At 33.7% G+C, this 23,866-nt stretch overlaps 1 protein-coding gene across 4 annotated transcripts in view; it reads right to left on the minus strand.

Moving 5' to 3' along the window:
• Positions 1-23,866, minus strand: part of Tdrd3 (tudor domain containing 3) — a 128,800-nt gene that overhangs the window by 68,859 nt on the left and 36,075 nt on the right. For 3 of the 4 annotated variants that reach the window (XM_005374207.2, XM_005374206.2, XM_013516689.1), the window contains 3 exons: positions 21,296-21,380; positions 17,029-17,097; positions 4,232-4,392 (listed from right to left, as the gene is read on the minus strand). In XM_005374207.2, the coding sequence (XP_005374264.1) occupies positions 4,232-4,305 (74 nt within the window). In that variant the 5' untranslated portion in view covers positions 4,306-4,392; positions 17,029-17,097; positions 21,296-21,380. Of the gene's footprint in view, positions 1-4,231; positions 4,393-17,028; positions 17,098-21,295; positions 21,381-23,866 lie in introns of those variants that run through there. The other variant, XM_005374205.2, reaches the window with a different exon arrangement.

Consider the following 23,866-nt stretch of genomic DNA (forward strand, 5'->3'; position numbering starts at 1 on the left):
TGTCAGGGAAGAACATGTCTTTGGGCATTAGCCACTCACAGCTGGCCAACGCCAGACAAGGAAGAAAGATCAAAAGGTGCCATGAAGCTGCCAAAATTACTTTCAGGGACATTTTCATATCTTTCTACTTCAGCCAAGGTAAGTTGCTTTCTATCACTATTTAGTAGAGAAATGAGCTTGGAATTCAACAGACTCTCAGATTTAGAGCTTTGGTAAGTCCCTTTCCAAAATGGAGCTTGTTCTTTCCCATTTCTTTGTCACTTGAGCTCTTGAAACACTGGGCAAAGGATTTGAAAAAGAAACTGGCCCTGTCTTTTGAGCTTCCAGACTTAGACCATTCAGTTTTAATATGAGTACTGTGTCTTGGTGTTAAAAGAAAAAAGAAAGACTTGCATTGTGAAAACAGGGTCTGTGAGCTATCTTCTTAAAATTTGTGCTTCCGCAGGAAAATACCAGGTGACTGGTCTAAGTTATAGTTATAAACTGCTGGCTAAAAAGACAGGTATTGTTGTAATGACACCAGTCAATGCATCTAAAAGTACCCTCTGATTTGTTCTATATGTTCCATATGTTTTCTTGTCTGCCTATTAATTTGTTTGTGATCACTGCTGATTTAATGCAATGGTCTTATGTGTTCTTTAGTCTGTTCGTCTATGCTTCTGCTGACTGATAAGGGCTAAAAATCTGATGGCTGCAGCATCAGCCCCATTGAAACTCATCTACAGGAAAGACTCCCTCTGAAGAAGAGGGACAAATACTCCCGCTGGCCCATTTCACATGGCCCTAGGTGTCAGGGATGACTGAACCCAGGACAAAATTACTTTTATTACACTAACTTTAAACTATTACACATTAATTTTCAACTATACATCAACATTAAACAATTTACACACTAACATTAAAAACACTTTCCTCTAATAGCCTACTACTGACTTAGCACAAACATTACACTGTGACTCTTTTTACAAAAACCAGAGATGAACTATTTACCTTTCTACCAATCTTGTGATAAGGAAACAAGAGAAGAAATCCATTTCATCGTATAGGTTTATTCTAAAGTAAAAGCATAAATAGATACATAGATAGACAGACAGACAGACATCAAGCCATCCCTACTCTTCATATATATAACAAGAGACAAAGCACTCAAAAATAGTACAGTATTCCTAAAGTAGTAGGCCCTAAAACACTTAGGATGGACTAGAAAATTACTCTGAAATGGCTTCACATTATTCTTATTTTAAAAGGTCACAAAATTTACTGTGTACTGATATAAGAAACATCAAATCAGTAAGTATTAATATCGCTGGTCTTTTTTGAAGAAAATAGTTAATAAAATAATTATTACCAAGAAGAAATAGAATATGCCTGTTTTTAAAGTTTCAAAGAGCTCATATAAAGACAGACTATTCTCTAAAAATGTTTCTGTGCATTTTATATGCAATCTTATATACCAATACCATATCAATACATCCATTAAAGCCTGAGAGTCTCACGTTTAATCATTCTTAGTCAAAACTCAGTTTACATGACACATGGTCATGAACAGTCTTGTCTAACCTAACCCTTAATTACAGAGTTCTATGGTAGTTACTCTAATAAACTTAGAACAATGTCTCTCAGACTTCAAGAGCACTAAGAACTGAATAGTTACACTAAGAATTTTTCCTCAGTTTCAAGCAATTAACAAATCCAGATTTTCCTAACTGTACAGTCATCACTTAGTGAAAATAAAACATCATTTAGTGAAAAATAAAAACATAAGAAATCCAGGTTGCTGTATTCTTTACTCCTAAAAATAGTACTAATTATATCATTTATCTATAACCTATGTTTTCTTTAAAAGCACTTTTAGCAAATCATTTCTTACAGATTGGTAAAACTGAAAAATGCAATGATAATTATGAACATACAAAATTAGCAATATAAAAAGCTGTGTAAGAGCTTTAAAAATTGGATGCAAATTACAGAGACATTTAAAATGTGACAATATAACTTTAAAACCAATCCGTAATCTTTAAATTAATCCCTAAGCAGACAACTAATTTCTATATAAAATGAGTACACCATCCCCATTCTCCTGAATAGTCAAATTATTTGACAATGGATCTACCATTTCATCAGGACAACTGACAGAGTCCTATCACATTAAATTATAGTTCTACTCCAACAAAAAGAAAAATAGGGGGTAAAAGTTTAATGTAAGTTTTCACTAAATTGCTTCCAAGACCATAATTAACTCTTACTTAAACATCATACTGTGGTTTAATTGCTACGTTCTTTGGCACTTCTAGACAACTTTACTCTTTCTCATTGCAATGAAAAACAAAAACAAAACCACTGAGAGGTGGGGTAGGAGGTAGGAGAGAAAAATACAAAGAAATGTCCTAGAGAAATGCAACACCAGTTTGAAACAACACATTCCATACCAACATCTGGCTTATCATATTTAGTGGATTCTTTCATATTCCTTCTAAGAACCACTAACCAAATTCATCTTCAAAAGAATGTTCCAAACTGTTCACATGTGCAATTTTGTAAGCTACCATTTTTATGGCTTCATAAAACGATACACTACTCCAATGATGAGTGAATATGAAGATGTGTCTTCAGTTGTCAAACCCAATAAATTCAACAAAAGAGGAACATGAACAGTACTGGACAGAACGCTCCACTCCAGACAAAATTTGTGTTTTTATTTACCTCAGAGAAATACATATGACAAAATAAGCTACTAGGTAGCAAGTCTTCACACTGAACCATCTGTGAACTCCCTCATAGGAGGCCACACTGAAATTGTCAAAGGAAGAAAGGCTATTTTTTACACAAAGGTATAAATCCTTCAACTCTTCAAAAGACAACATAATACAATGTCACCGAGACCCTACCTATATATAGAAATGAACATGTTAGAAAGACTTGTATCTTCCAAGGAGGAAGCCTCTCTTATCAGAGGAAGACACTGGCTGAGTGAAAACAAAATGGAAATTACTGAGGATGTAATGTACAGCCTCAGCCTACCACATTTGCTCCCACAGACTACAGTTCTAAATTACCTATACTTGATCAAATGGAACTTATGGTCAGAATACTATGTCTCTCTCTGTGTTATTGCCCCTCTCAACTCTCTTAAAACACCTGCTCGTATTTTAAATTCAACTCCTTGCTCTCCCAGGTAGAACTAATTTACTAGGCTCCTGCAAAATAACTGTACACCTATGCAGCATGTATCTTGCTAGCATGAGAGTTACTGGGAAACAAAATCTAACTTTATTTATCTTTGTATCTTCAGCAGTGCATAAAGGAGTTGGAATGCAGTTGATGCTAAATACTTGATAAATGCTTGCTCAAGAGAAAAATATGGTCCAAGGAGGAGTTTATATAAAGTGAAAAAGCTCAAAGAACCCAAAGCAACAAACATAAAAACATAAAATGACTGAGAAGAGAAAAATGAAGAGAGCAACAGAGTTTGCACATGTCTCATTAGAGTTTTCACCTCACAAAATAGAGCTCAGATTGGCCTAATGGGGACACTGAGGATAAAAGAGACAGTCTCCCTTCCTCCTCATTCCTTTGCTCCCTCCTAATCAGCATGACTCTAAATACCTCTCATAAAAATAGCCAAAAGTAGGCTGAATTTGTAACTTAGTGGTGAGCGCTTGCCTAGCGTGCATAGGGCCGGGTTCAAGCCCCAGTACTGAACAAGAAAAAAAGCAACAGAGAAGAAAAATTGCTACAAGGACTTGGAAACTTGTTGCTCAAGTGGTTCATCCTTATCTTAGGAAGTAAGGAACAAACAAATCTCCCTAGCTTCAGTCATTTCCCAAGAAAACTCACTAGACTACAAAACATTGCTAGAACACAAAATAGTACCAAAGACACACATACACACAGACTAGCTACTGAGCTATCAGAAAGAAGGTACAATGTGTTTAGAAACTGTGAAAAATGAATAACCTTAATTTTCTTCTAAAAAAAAAGCAAAAAGATTTCATTTTCATACAAGAACACACTAAATTTACTTTTATAATTAACACTGAATCATGGAGTAACTAATCCCATTCTTATTTTCTATACAGATGAAGTGGAAATGCAAAGCTCTGTAATTTCTTCTCAAAAATTATAACATGCACTTGAGTTCATTCCTTTTTTCCAAAATTCTTTAAATCTATTTTGAAGAGCACTTTCAAATAGTCTTTTAAAAAAATATGTAAAATAAAGCACTGATCACCTTATTTTTGACATATAACTAAATTCCACTGCTGTGCAACTTATATGACCATCAGTCATTTGCAAACGCAACATCCTTGGTGCAGCCTGAGATTCTTCGTTATCCTTTGGTGCAGCAACATTGCGAATTTTTTGAATTTGCAAAACACACGGACCTTCAAGCTGTCAAAACACAAAAGAAGAAAAATCACCTCCTATGTTTTTGTTTATAGTGTTTCTCTTTTTCTTAATGATTATGCACTATAATTCATAAAAATAATTTCAATTAACGTTAAAATCAAATACTACACAATTAGAGATTATGTATAGATCTATCAAGTGGCTTTGTTTGTTTCTGGTATTTACAGATAAATTTTGGGTTCTCTGAAGAACAATTTAAAACAAATTCTAAATTCATTTTTAGATAGTAATAAGGAAACAAAGATACTTTGAAATAAAACATGTATTAATGCATCCTTTTAGTCTCATGTGCTCTAAATGGTTTATATCTTGCTCCCCCCCCCCATGTACATTAAGGAACATTATGGAGATAAAGAACTTGGCAGTTTCTTTTTTTTTTTTTTGGTTTTTCTCTGGTACTGGGAACCGAACTCACGAACTTGCGCTTGCCAGGCAGGCGCTTTTGCCGCTGAGCTAAATCCCCAGCCCCCAAGAACTTGGCAGTTTCTTAAAGGACATCAACTTTATGGCAACTGGTCCAAAGAATGCTTTCTGTTTAGACATCAAATTGAAAGTGCACCCTCTTCTGGTATAGATGAGGAATACAATACTGCAAAGTTAAACTACATTAAAAGTTTAAGAAATGTGAGTTATATTTGACTTATTTCCATATTTCCTTTTCCATATTAAATCTAACACTGTATTAGATGTGTTGACAGCAGGGAAAAGAAATGTTCACTCTGGCCAAATTTCAGTCAAAGAGAAAAATAAATCAATGGACTAACTAGCTCTAAAATTAACAAGTTTTATATAATAAAATGCTTATGGCAGAGTTGGGAAATTACAGTAAACTTTGCTTATATGTCTGAGAAATAAATTTAACAAAAAATTTCCATATAATAAAATATAATACTTATGTAGTATAATACTTTATGGGAAAACACCACTTTTTAAATAAACTCTTCAGTAAAATGTTTTATGTAAATATTAAGTTAATTTATTTTTTAGGAAAAAAATATAAAAAGTATGGAAAACATTTATACTTAATTTCTTGAGCAAGTATATCCTCAAACTGAAAAATCTTTACCCTTATTTACAAGTCTGCAAAAATAATTCCGTTATAAATTTAGATCTAGGGAATGTACTTTTTTTAAAAAAAGAATCTAAAATTCCATCTTCCAATTAGGAAAAAAATTCTAAGCTAAAATAGGTCTAAAACCCAACGATAGATAAACTGCTGACTCAGATTCAGAACTTTTTCTTCGACTTTTTAATGTCATTAAAAGAAAGACATTTAAACTAAATATAGGCAAGTTGTGGCTACTGTAATGTTGAACACTACTTTTTTCCCAATATTTTTAGCTTAGGTACTAAAAAATGTCTTGCCTATGCTGTCTAATGGTCCCACCAGTGACATGTGGCTACTTAAATTTGCATTTAAAATAATTACAATTAAATGAAATTAAAAATTCAATTGTTCACTTGTACTAATTATATTTTAAGTTTTCTGTATCTGGAGGGCACAGACACTGACAACTTATATCACCGTCCACTACAGGTGATCTAGTCATACGTTCCAAAGTTGAAGCTAATGTACCCTGTATACTACATTTTCCCTGTAAAGCAGAAGAGAAACATTTGCTTCTACTTAATTCTTAGTAAGAAAGAAATTAAACTTTGCTAACTTACTACTTGTTGCCTTATAGAACAAGGCTACTCTCACTCAGTACATGAAGCATCTAATAGGTCACCAGGCATCATCATAACATTTGGGGAATGCTGCTGTATTCCATGGGCGTTGACATGGAACTTTTACTAGTTTGTTTGCTTTTAAAGTGTAACAAACTACCTCTTATTCATAATAGTTAAATGTGTTATACAGGTTACATTATCTAATTGTAACCAGTAATGTTCACAACTTAGACATGTTACAAGACTTTAAAAGATTCTGCTAAACACACACACACACACACACACATACACACAAATTGAAGATATGCTGACAATGCAATAACTGGGTAGGTATAGGACCATTTGTTAATCTACAACTAGCTGAATATCAGAATAAAAAGTTGGGAAATAAGGATCACCAAGTCCTGATGCTTCCCAAGAGTAGTTTCTTTGTTTAATTAATCCAACTCCTGGCCTCTCCATTCCTTTTACTAAATTCAATAGTGGCTCCTTCAAAGATCTGTTCACCTGCAACTGAGAATGTGACCTCATTTGGGAAAAGGATCTTTGGATATAATTAAAGATCAAAGATCAGAATATCCAGGGTTAGGGTGGGCCATAAATTCAATGACAAATACCCTTAAAAGAAAAGGGGAAACAAACTCAGGGATAAATACCATGTGAAATGAACGCAAAAAATGGAAGTTACACGTATACACACTAAAAATGGACACTGAGTGCCCAACAGCTACAAAAAGTTAGGGGAGAAGCACAGACCAGATTCTCCTCAGAATCTCCAAAAGGAAACAATTCTGCTGACACCTGTGTTTCAGATGTCAAGCCCTCAAAACTCTGAGAAAATAGATTTCCCTTGTTTTACACCACTACATTTGCATTAATTTGTTTTAACAGCCTCAGCTCACTAAGATATCCACTACAAACCACTTGTCTGAAAATAATAAAACTGCGTATGTTGTTCTCAGCCTCTTCCTTCTTCCACTTGGAATCTATTCAGGAACCCTGGGAAAGGAGGCGATAACTCAGCCTCCATTAGCAAAAGCCACAAATGAGTGTACAAGTCTGCCTGCTTTCTGGTTCAGTGAACAGGTCCCATTTAGCCAAGTCTTCCAAATAAATTTTTATCAGTAATAAAGTTGGTACTCTGGGTTATTACTGCCACTCTTTAACATCCCAACTGGCTCAAAGCAGAGTAGAAACGCAGATACTATTTATTAAATACCCCTGAGAAACTCCCAAATTACACAAAATCTCTTGACAGTCACTTCTCAATTTGAATTATCAAGTGTTGACGGGTGTGGTGGCACACGCCTGTAATCCCAGCACTCAGGAGGCTGAGGCAAGAGGATCACTGCAAATTCGAGGCCAGTCTGGATGACAAAGTGAGTTCAAAATCAGCCTGAACTGCATGGTGAGACACTGTCTCAAAAACAAACAAAAAAAAGGACAAAAAAAATGAATCATCAAGTGTTAATGTTAGTGGTTCCACAATTCAGAAATATTCCATAAATAAACCATCAGATATAATAAAGGTTTCATTATTCTATTTATAATACACAGTTTATTATGCTCAGTAGGCAAAACATAAAGAGTACTAGACCTAAATAAAATATAAACAATAGAATAAAACATGAGTCTAAGATCCAAAGTCCTGAACCTAAAATCATCTGAAAGCAGCCACAAAAATAGGTGAGAGAATACTACTCAGCTATGAAGGACAAATTTGAGATATTTGTAGGACTTAGAAAATATAATGTTGAGTGAAATAAATGAGACACACAAACTTAAAATACCATATAGTATCTCTCATCTGAGTTAGGCAAAGTATAAATCAAGAGGAAAATAAAGGAAAGACAGAATGAGAGAAAAGGAGATGGATCTCTTGCAGATGGGAAGGGCTCCCGGTGACTAAGGGGGCAGGGTGAGCAGAGGGATGGGGAAATAGGTGGGATGAAGATGCTCCAGATACAAGGTCCTAATATGAACATGGTCATGCCATGCCATAAGCCTGAACTGAGACTAACAATATCACTAAGAATGAAAAGGGGCAAAGGAGAACTGCAGGAGGAGGGAGGGTGGCAGACAGAGCAGGTTATAAAAGAAACAAGCTCCATTATGTATAGGTACCAACTCCCCAAGACGACTGTGAAATGCATGTATTGCAAACATGTATTAATAAAATAAAATTTAAAAAAATAGACAAGAACTTAAAAATCTTTGTTGAACTACTGTTAAAGGTAACCTCAAAGTAAAAAGATACTAATTTTAAATGAAAATAATAACAAGCTTGACAAGATTTCTTTAATGTCTGATTTTTCTCTTTAATGTGAGTGGACAGGAAAAACTAAATGAAATTACTGTAAAACTTTTAATAGCTAAGACTGATGTACCACTGTTATCTCCAGGTAAATATCTCTAATAAGCAATGGCATGTATCTTCTAGAAATATTCTCTGAAACTATTTTACCCCTTAGACAAATGAATGCCTCTGTCACCTGAACTACACACTAGCCATACAAACTAGTAAGAAATATATTTAAATAGCTTTGTTTATTTGTTTATTGATCATATTAAGTAATATTATTATATATCATTTAGACTCTCCAAAGTTCGGGTGACACACAACTAGTTCTCTACCATCTGATCACACCTGCATAAATAACTAAAATTGAGACTTTTTTATAGATTCTAGAAACCACTTAAGTTTATAAATTCTGCAAGGATAGTTGTGGGATTTTATTTTTGGTTATATTTGAACTGTATGAATGGTGCATCTGCATATAGGGAATTTCCATGGTCTAATGTAGAGGTAAAATGTACAAGTAATTGACCAGCTTGAGTGACTGCAACATGTCCCAGTTGCACAACAGGCATGCTATGGTTTCTCTTTTTGAAGTTTGGATGCCTGTGAAGAATGATTAAATATGTGTTTCTAATATTTTAGTGTTTTGTATTTAGGTTATTTATTCTTTATATCTAAAACTGAACAGCTACTATCTATATTGATTTTACTGGTAGTATTGAGCAGACCTTGTTTCTGCAGGAAACTAGTTGCAAAACCCACTATTTTGGAAATACAATGTATTTTGACATATACAAATAAAATGAATAAAAGTATAAAAAAAGTTTATACATTCTAGGACACTCAGACTGGCAATAGCTGTCAGACATTTCTGTTTGGAATCTTATCAATTCTCTTGAGAAAGAAATTTCTCTATCTGTACCTAAAGCATCACATTCTGCACCAAACCTAAAAATAAGCTATATACCTAAAAGGAATATGAGTATGATTCAGCTCCAATCAACGCTCCATCATTACTGCAAAGTGGGTTAAAATTAAAGGAAAATAAAAGTTTCATTTGCTACAGTTCTTTGAACTTTTACCTAAAATCATAATTCATTTATTCTTGATCTTATCAGTGCTTCCAACAGTTATTTCCAAAGGCTTCAGTTGAGATTCCATAATGTTCACTGTTCATCCATTCATTTCAAGGAGAATTTTGAAAAGACTATTCACTTCTTCACCTTAGAGTCCAGGCAACTAGGCAATGTTGTCAGATAACTGCCTTGGATGAAGAAATACTAATTCAGCTTATTGCTCCTTTGAAAATCTAAAGGATAACCTTTAAATAGCATTTATGATACCTACTCTCTTATCTACCTCTTTTGCTTCCAAAATAACTCAATAGCATCTGAACACAATCTGATGATGATAAACACAGGGATGGGGCAAGAAGAGAAAAGGAAAATAAAAGTATGATTCATCACAGCCTTCACCATCCTAAGTGTAGTATCAGATCTAAGAGACATAAATTAAGGAATTCTATAATGTTAAAAATTTTAGAAATATTTCCTCTGTCTTCCAGGTAGGTATCTAGGATAAGACCAGATCTGGAAGAAATTTTCCTCCAAAGAAAATCAGTACTTGCTCCTGGAAGCAACTGAGAGTGTCTTTTGGGCTAATGACAAAGTGGCAAAGTTAACCTTAACCAGGTTAACCAAAGTTAACCTATAAGTCATTACAAGTCAGTAGCATGCCAACTAGCAAGAAGTTGAAGACAGAAGCAAGCACACAGTTCTTTTAGAAGAAAGCACTTGTGATTGAGATGCCCAGGATTCCCACACAGAAAGATCAAGAAACATTAAATTACAAGAATATAACACAAGATTTATAAGAAAACAAGCCAGAAAGATTGGAACACACACACACACACACACACACACACACACACACACACACAGAGTAAATAAAATTTTAGGGCCTTAAGATCCTGAGAATTTGGAATTACTGAACACAGACTATAGTGTAATATGCCTAATCTGGAGAATTTATACAGAACTCTGAATCTATTAACTAAGGAACAAACATTTGCCATAGCAAACGTGACATTTAAAAATACATGTTCAGTCATAAAGTAAGCCTATGAAAATTTCAAAATTTATCTATCATTCAGTGAAAAATCTCTGACCGCAATATAACCGAATTAGAAATCTATTAACGAAAAGAAAAATTACAACATTCTGTAATTAAAATAGCAAAGAAGGAATCATAAGATGAACTGAAATTTATTTAGAACTGATAAAGAAAATATAATGTATAAGACTTTTGAACTACAGATAAAATAGTTACTATTTATTTATGAGAAAAGTTACTAGCCTTAAGATCTTTTTATTAAGAGGAAAACTAATAAACTGAACTAAAAGGTTGTGGGGAAAAAACAGAATGAGTTCAAGTTTGGTTTAAAAAATAACCTAAATAGACTATGACTTCGGGGAAGTTACAGCTTCCATATTTCTATAGTAAAAAGAAGAGCAGTAATCTCTTTCGCTTTTGGTGTTCTTGTGAGGATTGTGGAAACTAATGGAAACGACTTATCATGGCACCTACCACTGAATAGGTTCTCAACAAGTGACAGAGGAAGTTGATGATAATGATGACTCTGCTCAATCCAGGGTTCTAAATAAGTTAGGAACTTGTACCAAACACGATCAAGAAAAAAGAAAATCAGAAGGGATCCTTTCCAAAGGATAAATTTGGAAAGGTAGTCCCTACTCCTGATCTCAAATTTTTCAAGTGATATCTACATTCAGCAAGAGAATTTAAATGGAAAAGATAATAATAAAAGAAACACTTTGTGAATCATACATACAGTGCTATATTTACTTGATTTGAAAGTGTCTACCCTTTAGGAATTTCAAAACATTGAATAAATGCCTGGTAACTCAGATGGACAATATACTCTTGGGCAGGTTTTCCCAAAGGAGATTCTTAAAAAGTTAAAAGCATCCGTTTACACAGCAAAATAAAAGCAAAGCAAACAGTTTGCTCTTGTGCAGTGACTTAGAGTAATCACAGTAAATGAAACACAAGCAAAGCAAAAGGGACACTTCTTCCACTCTGGCACTGCTCAGTTTCCGATCTCTATTCTTTACCTCTTTCTGTTCTCTGACAAGAAAAAATAAGGTAAATAATTTATTTTTCAACTATCAAAAGAGTATCTGTATAATATATAATGTTTTAAGTAATCTTTTAATTTCCACAGAAATACGGCTAATAATTACAAATAAGCCCTTGTACATAAAGTATAAGAACCATTTTCTCTGTCATTTTTCTGAAAATACAAATATGTGTTTAATAACTCACTAAAAGAGACACTGTAAACTATAGTATTTAAAGAGTAAATTAACATATAAGCAAAAAGCAATTTAAACTAGAAGTTGAAACTTTATCCACTGATTTTCTTTTTTAAAAGATCCATTTTCTAGACCCTGCAGGAGAGAAGGCAGTTATTCCCTTCGAATTTTAAGGCAGTGCAGCCATCTTGTGGTTAATACTGGTATTGCTCAGGTTCTGAGTCAACCTATAAAATTCCGTCATCTGTTTCACATTTAAAAGGGTATAAAACAACTTATCAGCCCCAGTTTTTTTTTAATTATTATTTTTACTAGTACATGTTTACAGCACATAATAATTACATTCATCATGGTGAGTTGGTACATCTATAACACATCTTAATTCTTTGTATCCCTCCCATCTCTTAGGAAAAAAAGAACACAAAATTGAAAGTCTCTTCTGTTAGGGCTCCACAGCAACGCACAAAAGGTCCTGAAGTAGTTGGACAGATAACAAAGTATTTTTATCTTAACCTGTAATTCATAATTAATGTTTACATTTTGGCTTAAAATGCTATCAAATAACTACAATAAAGCAACAGAGATAGGTGTGAAAAATATTAAAGTCATATTTCCTTCACAGCATGAATGCAAAGAAAAAGAACCCAAAGAAAACTAAATTAACTGTTGATAGTTATTTTCATTTTTGCCATTCTACTTTCTACCAAAATAATCAGTGATAACAAAAATGATTAAGACTTGAGTTTCAGAACCCAAATGACAGCGTCTTCCTGGAGGTCTCACAAGAGCACGAATTCAGTGGACTCAGGGCTGCCCGTCTTCTGTAGTCCTACAACCTTTCTTACTTGGTCACAAACCCCCCAGCTCCCATTCTTTTTCTACCTCAAATTTCCAAATGCTGAAAACTGTTACCTAAGGCTCATTAGTTACAACATAACACAGAACATGTGAGCATCGACCTCGTGGGAGAGGCAATCTGGAGACCCTGTACTACTTTCACTGACCTGCTGTGGGGAAACTTCAGTAATCGGTTCTGCACCTCAGGCCCACAGAAGGAGTTTCCTAGGGGTCGGAAGACACATGGCATGGGGAGGGCCTTTCGTCCTCCTCCTCTTCTTCCTCCTCCTTTTGTGGGAGAGGCGCCTTCAAAAGAACTGTACAAGGGTAGTGCAAGCTGTGCCTACTAAGATGACAGCCTCTTCGCCCCTGCTGCTTCTGAAGTATTTGCTCTTTAAATCCCTGGGTAAATACTAAGTCTCATTCTTTCCTTTGGTTTTGTCTCTCTTGTTAGAAATGGTGGTATCACAGACAGGCGTGGTATTTAATAGGATCAGTCAGAGCAGAGGTCTGAGCTGACATTGATTCTATTACAGAGAGCAGTCTAGCACAAGCAGTAGAGTTCTCTGTGAGGGTATGAGGTCAACACCCAGACAGTAATGATACATCCATCTGCCTTACTTCACTCACTAAATTTCCTTTCAATCTCTCAATAACCAGAAACCCAACTGAGTTAATGAGGATTCATACATTTCAGATCCGGACCAAAAATATCATCCTAAATTGCTCAGAATCCTTGATTTTCCATATGCACGGCAATACATTTAGGCACATACACCATCTCATTTAATTCTCCAGTGTCACAGGGAACAATGTTTCAATAAGAAAATCAAAACCTAGAAAGACTTCATAACTTGTCAAAAGTCACATAAATTAATAAATGGGAAAACAAATTTAAATCCTGGCCAACAATTTTATCTGTATCTTTCCAGTTTATTACTGATCCCTAAAACTTTCTCTCCATACTCAATGTCAGTCAAGCCTTCTCTGATCCTTAGAACAGCTTGTCTACCACATACTTTGCTTTCTTCTAAATTAGTTTTTAGAAAGTTGGTTTATAGTATGTTACTGGAAAGCAGCTATGTAGCCCATTCTCTCTCTCTCCCTTTCCACATTCCCTTCCCTCCCCACTCCAAAAACATTCTTGCCCCCAACACACGGTTCATCCTTTTTTAATGTAAATGGAAAATCAGAAAATATTATTTTACAGTAAAATCTGGTATGGCCAAGAAATAAGCAGATTACTAATAAAATATCCCACTAAGTTCTCTATGTACAGATTAAAATGAAGTTATTTTATACTACAACTATTAGTAACTGATGATTCTGGAATCATGTTTATATAACGGTTCAACTACCATTAACATGATAAATGCTAATGAACAAAACATCCCAATAAAGGCACAAATAAAGTAGACTTCACTGCAATTAGTCTTACTTTACAAAGAACCTAAAGTAATTAAATTCACAGAGAAAATATATTTAACATTGACTTTAACGTAAAAATAGTTTACTGTTTTGCTTTTTTGGCAGTAATAGAGTGAACATAGCACCGAGGTATGTCCCTAACCGGTCAGAGACAGGGTCTCACTAAATTGCCCAGCTGGGACTCCTGTCTCAGCCTTCCACATGCGGGATTATACACATGTACCTATTTTTTATATAACATACAGAGTTCTCACTAACAGGAAGCCAAATAAGTAACATCTAAGTAAGCTTCTTAGCCTTTTACTTAAATTATTTTCTAAAATATCTTCACTAATACTATGAGAGAGAATTACATTTGTTGTCAGAGGAAGAAATGGAAAAAACATAATTAAAAAAGAAGAACAGAGATAACTAACAATTCCTGTTTCATGTGAAAATGGCTTATTTTATAACTATCCATTTTGTGTATAAAGTCACATTAGCATTAAAAATGTTTTAAAGGATAAAATTTGGTACAGAACAATCAGAAAGCTTGATTTTTTATTATAGCTAGTTACATTGGAAGGAAATCTTTAAAAGATTATAGCACAAAACATTAGAAACAAAAATTCTGAGAAAGTGAAGGGTAGATGGGCATAATGGTTGTCTTGGTTACTTTTCACTCATTGCTGAGACAAAATACTTGATGCCCAGAATTAAGGAAGGAAAGGTTTATTTAGCTCACAGTTTGTGGAGATTTCAGTCCATACTTGGCCTGCTCCAAGGCAGGTGGCATATGACAGAGGGCAATAGTTCATGGCATGTGGAAGACAGCAAAATAACAAGAGCAAAAGGGAGGAGCGGCTGAGAGCAAGCCTCCTTCCCTCCCTTATATTGTATGCAACTACCCACCCCAGGGTAAGTGTAGCACTCACATCCATAATCCCAGCATTGGACCATGGATCAAAAAAAAAAAAAACTCTAGAAGCCCACCCCATGACTGCATGAGGCTTTGAGGGGACATCTAGACACAAACCATAACAATGGTGCATGACTGTAACCCTAGCATTTGGGAGGCTGAGGCAGGACGATCATTGTGAGTTTGAGTCCAGCCTACACTACATGGGAAGTTCAGGGCCAGCCTGAGCTACCTAGAGAGACCCTGTCTCAAAAAGCCAAAAAAGAAACAAAGAAAAGCAAAGAAGGGAAAGGGAAAGGGGAAAAGAAAAGAAAAGGAAAGAAAAAGAAAAAAGGAAAGGAAAGAAAACAAAACAAAACAAAAGAAAAAAAAGAGAAGAGAAGAGAAGAGAAGAGAAGAGAAGAGAAGAGAAGCAAGAAGAAGAACGTGAAGGATAGAGAGAGGTATTATCACCACTATCCTATGAGCTCATGGCAGAGATGGGTTCTCAGATTCTCCGAGGACACAGAGAAGACACAAAACTAAACCAGAAAGCGCCAACATTTTCTTAACTAAACTACTGTAAGGATGTACAGATACTATTTTGAGGTTACTTACTTTTCCTGTAAAGAATTACTGGACTTACCAGGCCTATCAAAGAGTACTGCCAATCTAACGGTCTATAATCCACTGCTTTTCTAGGTATGGTTCCCAGACCAGTAAAACTTACCCAAAATGCAAAGGTTCCATCCTAGTTCTACAGAATCAGAAACTCAGGCAAGGGCAGGGATGATTTGGGGTTGGGTAATTTCTCACTCAGGTGTCTGAGAAAGTTTAGCACACAATGAAATCTAAGCACTATTACTATAACCAAAAACAGAAGCTGGAGAGGACTCTGAAAAGTGTACCAAAGATGACAGAAAAGCTTGAGGTTGAGAATAAACAAAAGAATGAAAATAGATGACTTTCGTAAAAAGAAAACTGAGACAATGACATTTACAAGTCTACAAAGAATTAACCTAAAGAATATCACCAGATGTTCTCCATTACTCCAAAGGAAATATAAAGACATCATAGACTTTAAGTTGCAGTATAAGAAGTTTAAGTTAAAATATAATTAAAGCTTCCTCACATAGAATCTTGTCAAAACATTAAAATCAATTTCTGAAGGAAGTTGTACAGCCCTAATCTCTAAGTATCTGCCTCCAAAAGACAGAACAGATGATCGATCCTCTTTGGGGGCTTACTATCAGAATCTACTGAAAAATGAATTAATATTTAGAAAATATGAAAAATGTTATCACATTAGAGGCTTTTTTACCTATCCAAAATTTAAAATAACTAAGGTAAAATAATTATTTTAAATATGAGAGACTGTGAAAACAGAATATTTATTCAAACAGAAAACATACAAATTAAAATTACTTCTTTAAATTATAGACAGTAATGTTCCTTAATGATTCAAAATGTGACCAAGAGCATATATTAAATTCTTAGCTTACACCATTTACACATACTTTCAAATGAAAAAGAAAAATTCAACATAAATAAGACTGGATCGATATCTTAAACATGTATGTTTTAGTGTATTTTAAAAAGAAATCCCTGAAAAAAATTCCTAACATGAATTCATATATGTATAGTACAGAATGATGGCACATGCTCTTATAACATTATACTTTTATACTAAGAAGTCCATTAAATAAAATTAACAAGTTTATTAAGGTAAGTAAAATAAAAAGGTAGGAAAAGGCCCTTGTATTGTGGTCTGATAACATGTTAAGTCTAACATGTAAACAAGTATGCCATATTTATAATCCTGAAACAAGTTTTTTATGTTTATAAGTCACCAAAATTTAACTTGTAGAACAGCAGTTCCTAACCTTTTGGTTCCAGGGACTGATTTTTTGGGGGGTGGGAGGGTGCTGGAAATCAAACTCAGGACCTCACGCTTGCCAAGCAGATGCTGTACCACTGAGCTAAATCCCCGGCCCTGAAAATTTAACTTTCAATTACATTTTATGTGCAGAAAAAAATCACCATAATGATGATTTAGCGACAGGTTCACCTCTGAAATATTTTTCCAGTTTATTGAAATAAAAAATTCTCGCAATTTAGTAAATCTTCATATTTATTGTAGTTGGCAAATTCGAGAAGTTAACAATTTTCTTTACCTTTTCTACCTTTCCACCACTGCTGATGTCATTGGGAAGGAATTTCTTGCCAATTGTTCTCAGATCTGTCTAAAATAAAAATATTATTATTAAAAAATAATTACAGAAAAAATCAAAATCTAATCCCATGAACAAAAAATGAAATTAAAGTCTGCGATTTTGAGATATCTACATGTAACTGATCTTTTCAAATAATATAATCCCATATATAAATTGCTTAAAACATTTCTGTAAAATGAACACTGACACATTGAGCCCTATATTTCTTTAGGTAACTTTTAAACTTACTATTCTCTATTAAAATCTCAAACTTGAATTTATGTAAATTGTGGTGTTACTAAAAAATTAATGCCATAATCCAAACTCAAATGACAGCTTTTGAATACTTAAATATAGTGTATTTTAAACAACTGAATCTCATATAACCTTTATTATGCAGAGACATACTCTATAGGATACGCACAAAGCAACATATAATATACCAGGGAATAGTACCAGTGGAATAGCAAAGAAGCAAGACTTTACTATAGTAAAAAATTATTCCATTTGCTTACACAAAACAGAAACAAAAGCTGACGAACAAATGACTAACTACATGAAAATGCAGAAGTATGAATAATTTTGTAACATGTTTGAGATAAAAAGAAAGGATTACACAGTCTGTATTTAAAAAACCAGACTTTTTCAGAATAAGTCCCCTTGTAGTGAAAATCTGAAAGAATAGCAAGAAATTCATTCAGAGCAAAATGAATCAGTACTCAGTCCTGATGAGAAAGGTTCAGTTATTTAAACTAAGAAATTATCTTCAGCTGCACTTGGGAGGCTGAGGTAGGAGGATTGTTTTGAGTTCAAGGCCAGCCTGGGTGAGTTCAAGACCAGGAAGGCTGACATTCACTGAATGTTTATTCTGTGCAAGTTGTTGTGTCAAATGCTCACATTTATTTATATTTGATCTTCAAAAGAGCCCTGCTAGAGGGGAAACCAGTGTAAAAATATGTTTATCTAGGTATTACTCAGTATTTTTAAAATGAAAAGGCATACAACGTCAGCTCCGGTTAATAACTCTTTTCACCCTATTACTGGATTGAAAATGCAAATAAATAAATAAATAAATAAACCTAAGCACTGTTACATAAGTGTACTCGGGTTTAGCATCCTAGCATTTCCACTTGATAAGTTTTAGTTTAGGGGTTATCCTTGCATTACATTGAGAAATAAGTTCTGAATCGTAGTAAAAGAAAGTTATGTAGGAGGTATAAAACTTATATGCTGTTTCTTAAATTGACTATATGTGAATATTTCAAATAGGAGATATTTTGAGTGTTTAAAGAAGTCTGTCCTGTATTCATTTCACATCACAGTAATTTTAATCATTTAGTGTTTTCTCCATAAGTATAACAAAAACTTTCTTGTGTAATTTATGTTACTAAATGCCACATCGATTATGAAGAACTACTATTTACCATATTTTAGGGAATAACAAAACAATATAACTTTATCTAATGTCACTATCTCAAACCTGAAGATAATCTCTGTTTTTGTTTTTGTTTTTCCTTATTTTGGTGTTTTGAGTTGAGACAGAGTCTTGCTACATAGTTGAGGCTCACTATGTAGCCCAGGCTAGCCTCTAACTCAGGGCAGTCCTCCCAAAGGCTGGGATTACAGGCATTTGCCCCCTTACCAGGCTCTCAGTGTGTTTTTAAAGCAACATAAAAATGGCCTTCCAAATCCAATATCCTATTTCAAAGTCACTTTACAAGTGTAACAAAAGCAATTTATTATCAGGCTTGCTAGGACAATGGGTGTGTCCCAATATTTTTATAGTGAATACAGGAAAGTATTCAGAGAGATTAATCTATGGAAAAATGTTTAAAAATGTAAAAACAAGAATTAAAATAAAAATTCTCTTGATAATTTTCAAACCATCTATCTACCTAAGTAAAATACATACATACACATTGCTGACTATTCAAGTCAGAAAGTTTAGGATAGTGCCTACTAGGCAAATCATTTTATATAGAATTTCCAGAGAAATAAATATGCTTTTACATTTTTACTAATAAATAATATTTACTAATGTAAGACTGTGCCATCACTTAATTTTTTCTGAATAATTCACATTTGAATGAAAACCAAATCCAGGACTTCATATCATTTCTTAATATTCTTATTCCTTAAGTTACAGGTAAAAAATTAAGAATCTCCTTTTCAATGTAAAAATCTGAGCATAAAAGAGTCACAAGACATGTTTAAGGTAGCTTTGTATAAAAAAGGCCTACTTACCAGGTTAAACCTAGGCTGGCTCCCAAGAACTTAGTACTCAAACCATTCCCTAACTGAAAACGTGATTCACTGCCAGGACTCTTGATATAAACACCTGTTCACCTCTTTGGGGGTAAGGGAGAAAGGGTGTGTGTGTTTTAAGGGAAGGGGCTTATGATCTGGAATCTTGGTACATGCTAAGCAGAGTGGTCCTTTGGAGCAGCACACAAAAGCTGTGGGCACTAGTCTCTACAAATGTATTATTCCATTGTTCACTGCTCAATACAGGAACAACTTCTGTATGTCCCATAGAGGAGGAAGAAAACACAAGAAAATCTGTCCATAGATTATTCTCTCAGTATAAAATAAGAAAAGCAAATGCATGTAAGTGTGTATATAGTAAGAATCAATAACAGACATCTTTCTCAACTAGTGGTTAGTATTTCTATCTTTCAAAAGTTGAAAACTCAATTCAACTGTATACTATAAAGGCCCGAATTTTATTAAAAGGTGATAAGCTTGAAAAATAAATTTGTCTGGTATAAGTTTCATCCTGAGTAAAAGTTTTTTCTCTTTCTATTATCATACAGCATAATACTTCTCGAGTAGAGTACAGAATCATGTATTTCAGAGAAAACGACAGAGACAAATTAAAGCATTCAGATAATGATCATCAGGCTCTTATGGATATGACCCTAACATTTAATTTTGATTTATTATCTTTTTAAAGTTCACACCAATTATAGACAGTTTGTTGCTATTTTCCCCACGTAAATAAGAAACAGCAGTTGTCATAAAATTCTTAACATCCTTAGAAAGCTCTTCTTAAATAAACAAGAAATTTATTTACATTTGAATTCACTAATTTGGGGGTGAAAATCTAAGTTAAAGTATCTCGGGACTTCTGCCATTATAGTAATAGGTAATATACATAATTTCTAACTAATGTTTACTATAGAAAACCTGTCGTTTATTAAAAAATCTCAGTTCAGAAGCAAAAAGAGGTTTTTTCTTAATCTTACTGAATAAAATTCAAAGCTATAAAAAAATGACCTAGAGTTCAGAACATAAATTTGATGTTCAAACACAAGTGTAATTGTAAAAATATAAATTTATAATTTATACATTTAAATTGTAAAAAATGCTACACAGATATACATTTATTTATATATTAATATTCTTATTATCCAGTATTTCTGCTTTCTTTTATATGAACGCTGTTGGGACATGGTGATTTGTCAGACAACAGTTCTTTTATAAATCTCATCGATCCTGTATCACAATGTATAAATTGGATTGTTAATAACATTTATTGAATAAAACTGCCAGAAGGGTAATGCAGAATTGAAAAAATGCTAATTTATATTTTTATTTCAGTGTCTAAAAATTATAGCTTATGTTTCCATTCAAATTTTTTTTAATTTTTTTTTCCATTCAAATTAAATGGCAGTTGATTTTTTTTTTTTTTTTTGGTTTTTCTCCGGTACTGGGAACCGAACTCACGACCTTGCGCTTGCCAGGCAGGTGCTTTTGCCGCTGAGCTAAATCCCCAGCCCCAATAGCAGTTGATTTTAATAAATTGTTTACTATTAAGTAGCTACTATAATGTAATAAAATTCTATAAGTAAATATTGGGTGAAAAGAAGAGTACTAACTGAATTTTTTTCCTTTTTCATTGTATTCTTTACAATAGATATTAATAGTTGGATAATATGAAACTATCAAGATTAACAAACATCTCTACAACTTAAATGGATCCAAAGCTGTGCAGGGTGGTATATGCCTATAATCCCAGCACTCCGGAGGCTGAAGCAGGAGGATCGCTGCAAGCTAGAGGCCAGCCTGAATTACACAACAAGACCCTGTGTCAAATAACCATACACACAAAAAAAGGGAAGGGGATCAAAAACAGATACTATTATCCATACTATTTATCCTAAAATCAATTTTTCATTAATATGACTTTCAGATTTAAAATATTTATAAGTTAACAAACATAACCTACATTGAGAGCAATGAGGATGATGTCATTTATATTGACTTTGTCAGGAGAACTTGTACAAGCTTCAATACCTTCATCCGAAAGATACCTGTTAAAATAAAATAAACAATATTTAAATCAAATTTAACCTAGATTATGACCTTATGTACTTTTTTCCCTCTTGTACAAGGTTTCTACTACATATACTAGGAAAAATTGCTGGACAAAAACTCCCAGTTTGTCTACTATTTCTAACAGAACAGAAAGGACAATTTATATTTTTCTTTGTACCCTTAAAGGGATATTCTGTCAATAAAATTACCTATATCCTTTCTGAGAAAAGCTATTTAAATATCAACATACCTATGAAGTATAGAGCTATTCTTTGCTACTATAAAAATACTGCAATCTGAACTAGTAAATATGTGGTAATATGAGAAACTCTTACAAGAGACTGAGATGTTCAACAAAACTAGAACTAAAGGCAACAGAGCCTTGAACAGTCCTACAGAAATTCCCACTGCGCTACTTCCACACATTTTCTTCTCAAGTTCCTGTTACAACACAGTACTCTCAAGAATTATTCAATAATTCTGCTTGACCCTAAATGACACAAAGACAGGGAATGCATCATCATATGTCTTTTACTTGTCCTATCTCTTTTCTGTTTTTATTTGATGTCTTATTTTCTCTTTGTTCTTTTACCTAGTCCAAACCAGCCCTACACCTGTCAGAAACAATTACTAATTCAAAGTATAGAGTATTCAACCCAAAGGGGGTAAAAATCATCTTTACCTATCCATCCAAAAACTACATGGACATGCTGAAATTTTTTGATAAATTCTACAATTCAAGTTAAATATACCAAGCCCACCTGCAAAAATGTCCATTAACATCTGATTTTTTTTAATAGCATCAACCTGTTTAACCAAAAGACAACAGCCATCACCACCATTATACATTCTTCTGCTGCTAAAACATCTGGGACTGCTAGTCTAACAGAGGTATCTGAAGCTCACTCTTGATAGCATTTCCACCCCAAACACCGAACTAATGCTAAGACACTTTACAATGTAAACCTTATATGGACAAGCAACCAAAAAGCATGTGCTATTAAGAAGAAAACAGTGAAAGATTTCTCAAAAGAAAAAAAAAAAAACAAGTGAAAAGAAACATGAATAGTTAGGATCATACAAAAGCACATAAGATTAAAGTCAATAAGCCCCTCAGCAAAACCAAGAAGATAAAATTCAGAAAAGTATTTACTATATTAACCAAAGCAAGAATGTTAATAATATTAGGTATTACTAAAAGCTTAAGACTACTGCAGCGTTAAACTATAGCGATGAATAACTGCAAGTAAAATGTGTACCACAAAAGAATGGAAGTATTAAGTATATACATGAGTCACTAAGAAAGAAGAGATGGAGACAGAATGTACATAAGTGATCATGGAACAAATGTTTACAGTCAACTTAGTTAAAGCACTGCTTTAATTCAAAATGGCTCTTAGTAATTTCCTTATTATCAGGTTAATTTTTCTCTATTCACTGCCAGTAATTGTATCTAAAATTCTAAATGGTAACCTCCAAATTAAGTTTTACAACTGTTAATTATGCTTTTATTACATAAAAAGTATTACAGGAGTCAGCAAGATTAGAAAAATGATGAAAATTATACATATACCTTCGAAGATTTTATAGTCTCCTGTACAATATAACATAACATATAAACAGCCCAAATAATTATAAATGAAATGTGGGGCTCAAAGTGGCTTGGGTATAGGAAAAAGTATACAGAAAGGAAATATTACAAGCAAAATCATGAACATGAGTGAAACACATTCTAGAGATAACAACTTGGAGGCATTCTGACTAGAAAATGAAGAAAGATTAAGTATAAATTGAGTCTGATTTTAAAAGGCAACAGTGCAGAAAGACGGTACCTGAAATACAGATTGAGTGATTACAAAAAAATTTTCCAGCAGAGGGAGAAATTGTGAGATGCCTAATACAATACTGTTATCTAGAAAGGAACCTCTTTCAAACTAAAGGAGTATAGGATGTCAAAAGAACTAAAGTAGATGTTTAAAAATAAAATTCACACCTTCAATTTTACAAAGGAAGGAAAGGAATCCTAGAAATGTTAATGAACTTGCCCCAAAATGCAAACTTTGGTGATGCAAAGTTAAAAACAAAAATATCTCCTAAATCCTAGTCCAGCAGACTTTACATTACCACATATCACTTATTATTTATCAAACAAATAATCCTAGTACTTTGAATATAGCCTCATAAATAAAAGCAAATATCCATATAAATCCATTCTTCATTAACCTAACACTGTGCGCTCACACACACACAGAGCAAATTTAGTCAATGAGCTCCAGAGTATATTAAACAAGAAAAAGTCTAGTATCATAGTAAAAGTTCAGGACACTAGTAGTAACTAATGATTAGACTCAAAAGTTGTCAGGACAATTGAAATAACCAGCTCTACAAAACTGGGAACATCAAACAAAAATTTCAAAGTCAGAAGCAGTAGAGGGGTGAGAATGTCACTTTATACACATAGAAATCAAATATGATGTGACTT

The sequence above is a fragment of the Chinchilla lanigera genome, unplaced genomic scaffold, assembly GCF_000276665.1.
Source record: "Chinchilla lanigera isolate Chin_1 unplaced genomic scaffold, ChiLan1.0 scaffold00003, whole genome shotgun sequence".
In the NCBI taxonomy this organism is placed as follows: Eukaryota; Metazoa; Chordata; class Mammalia; order Rodentia; family Chinchillidae; genus Chinchilla; species Chinchilla lanigera.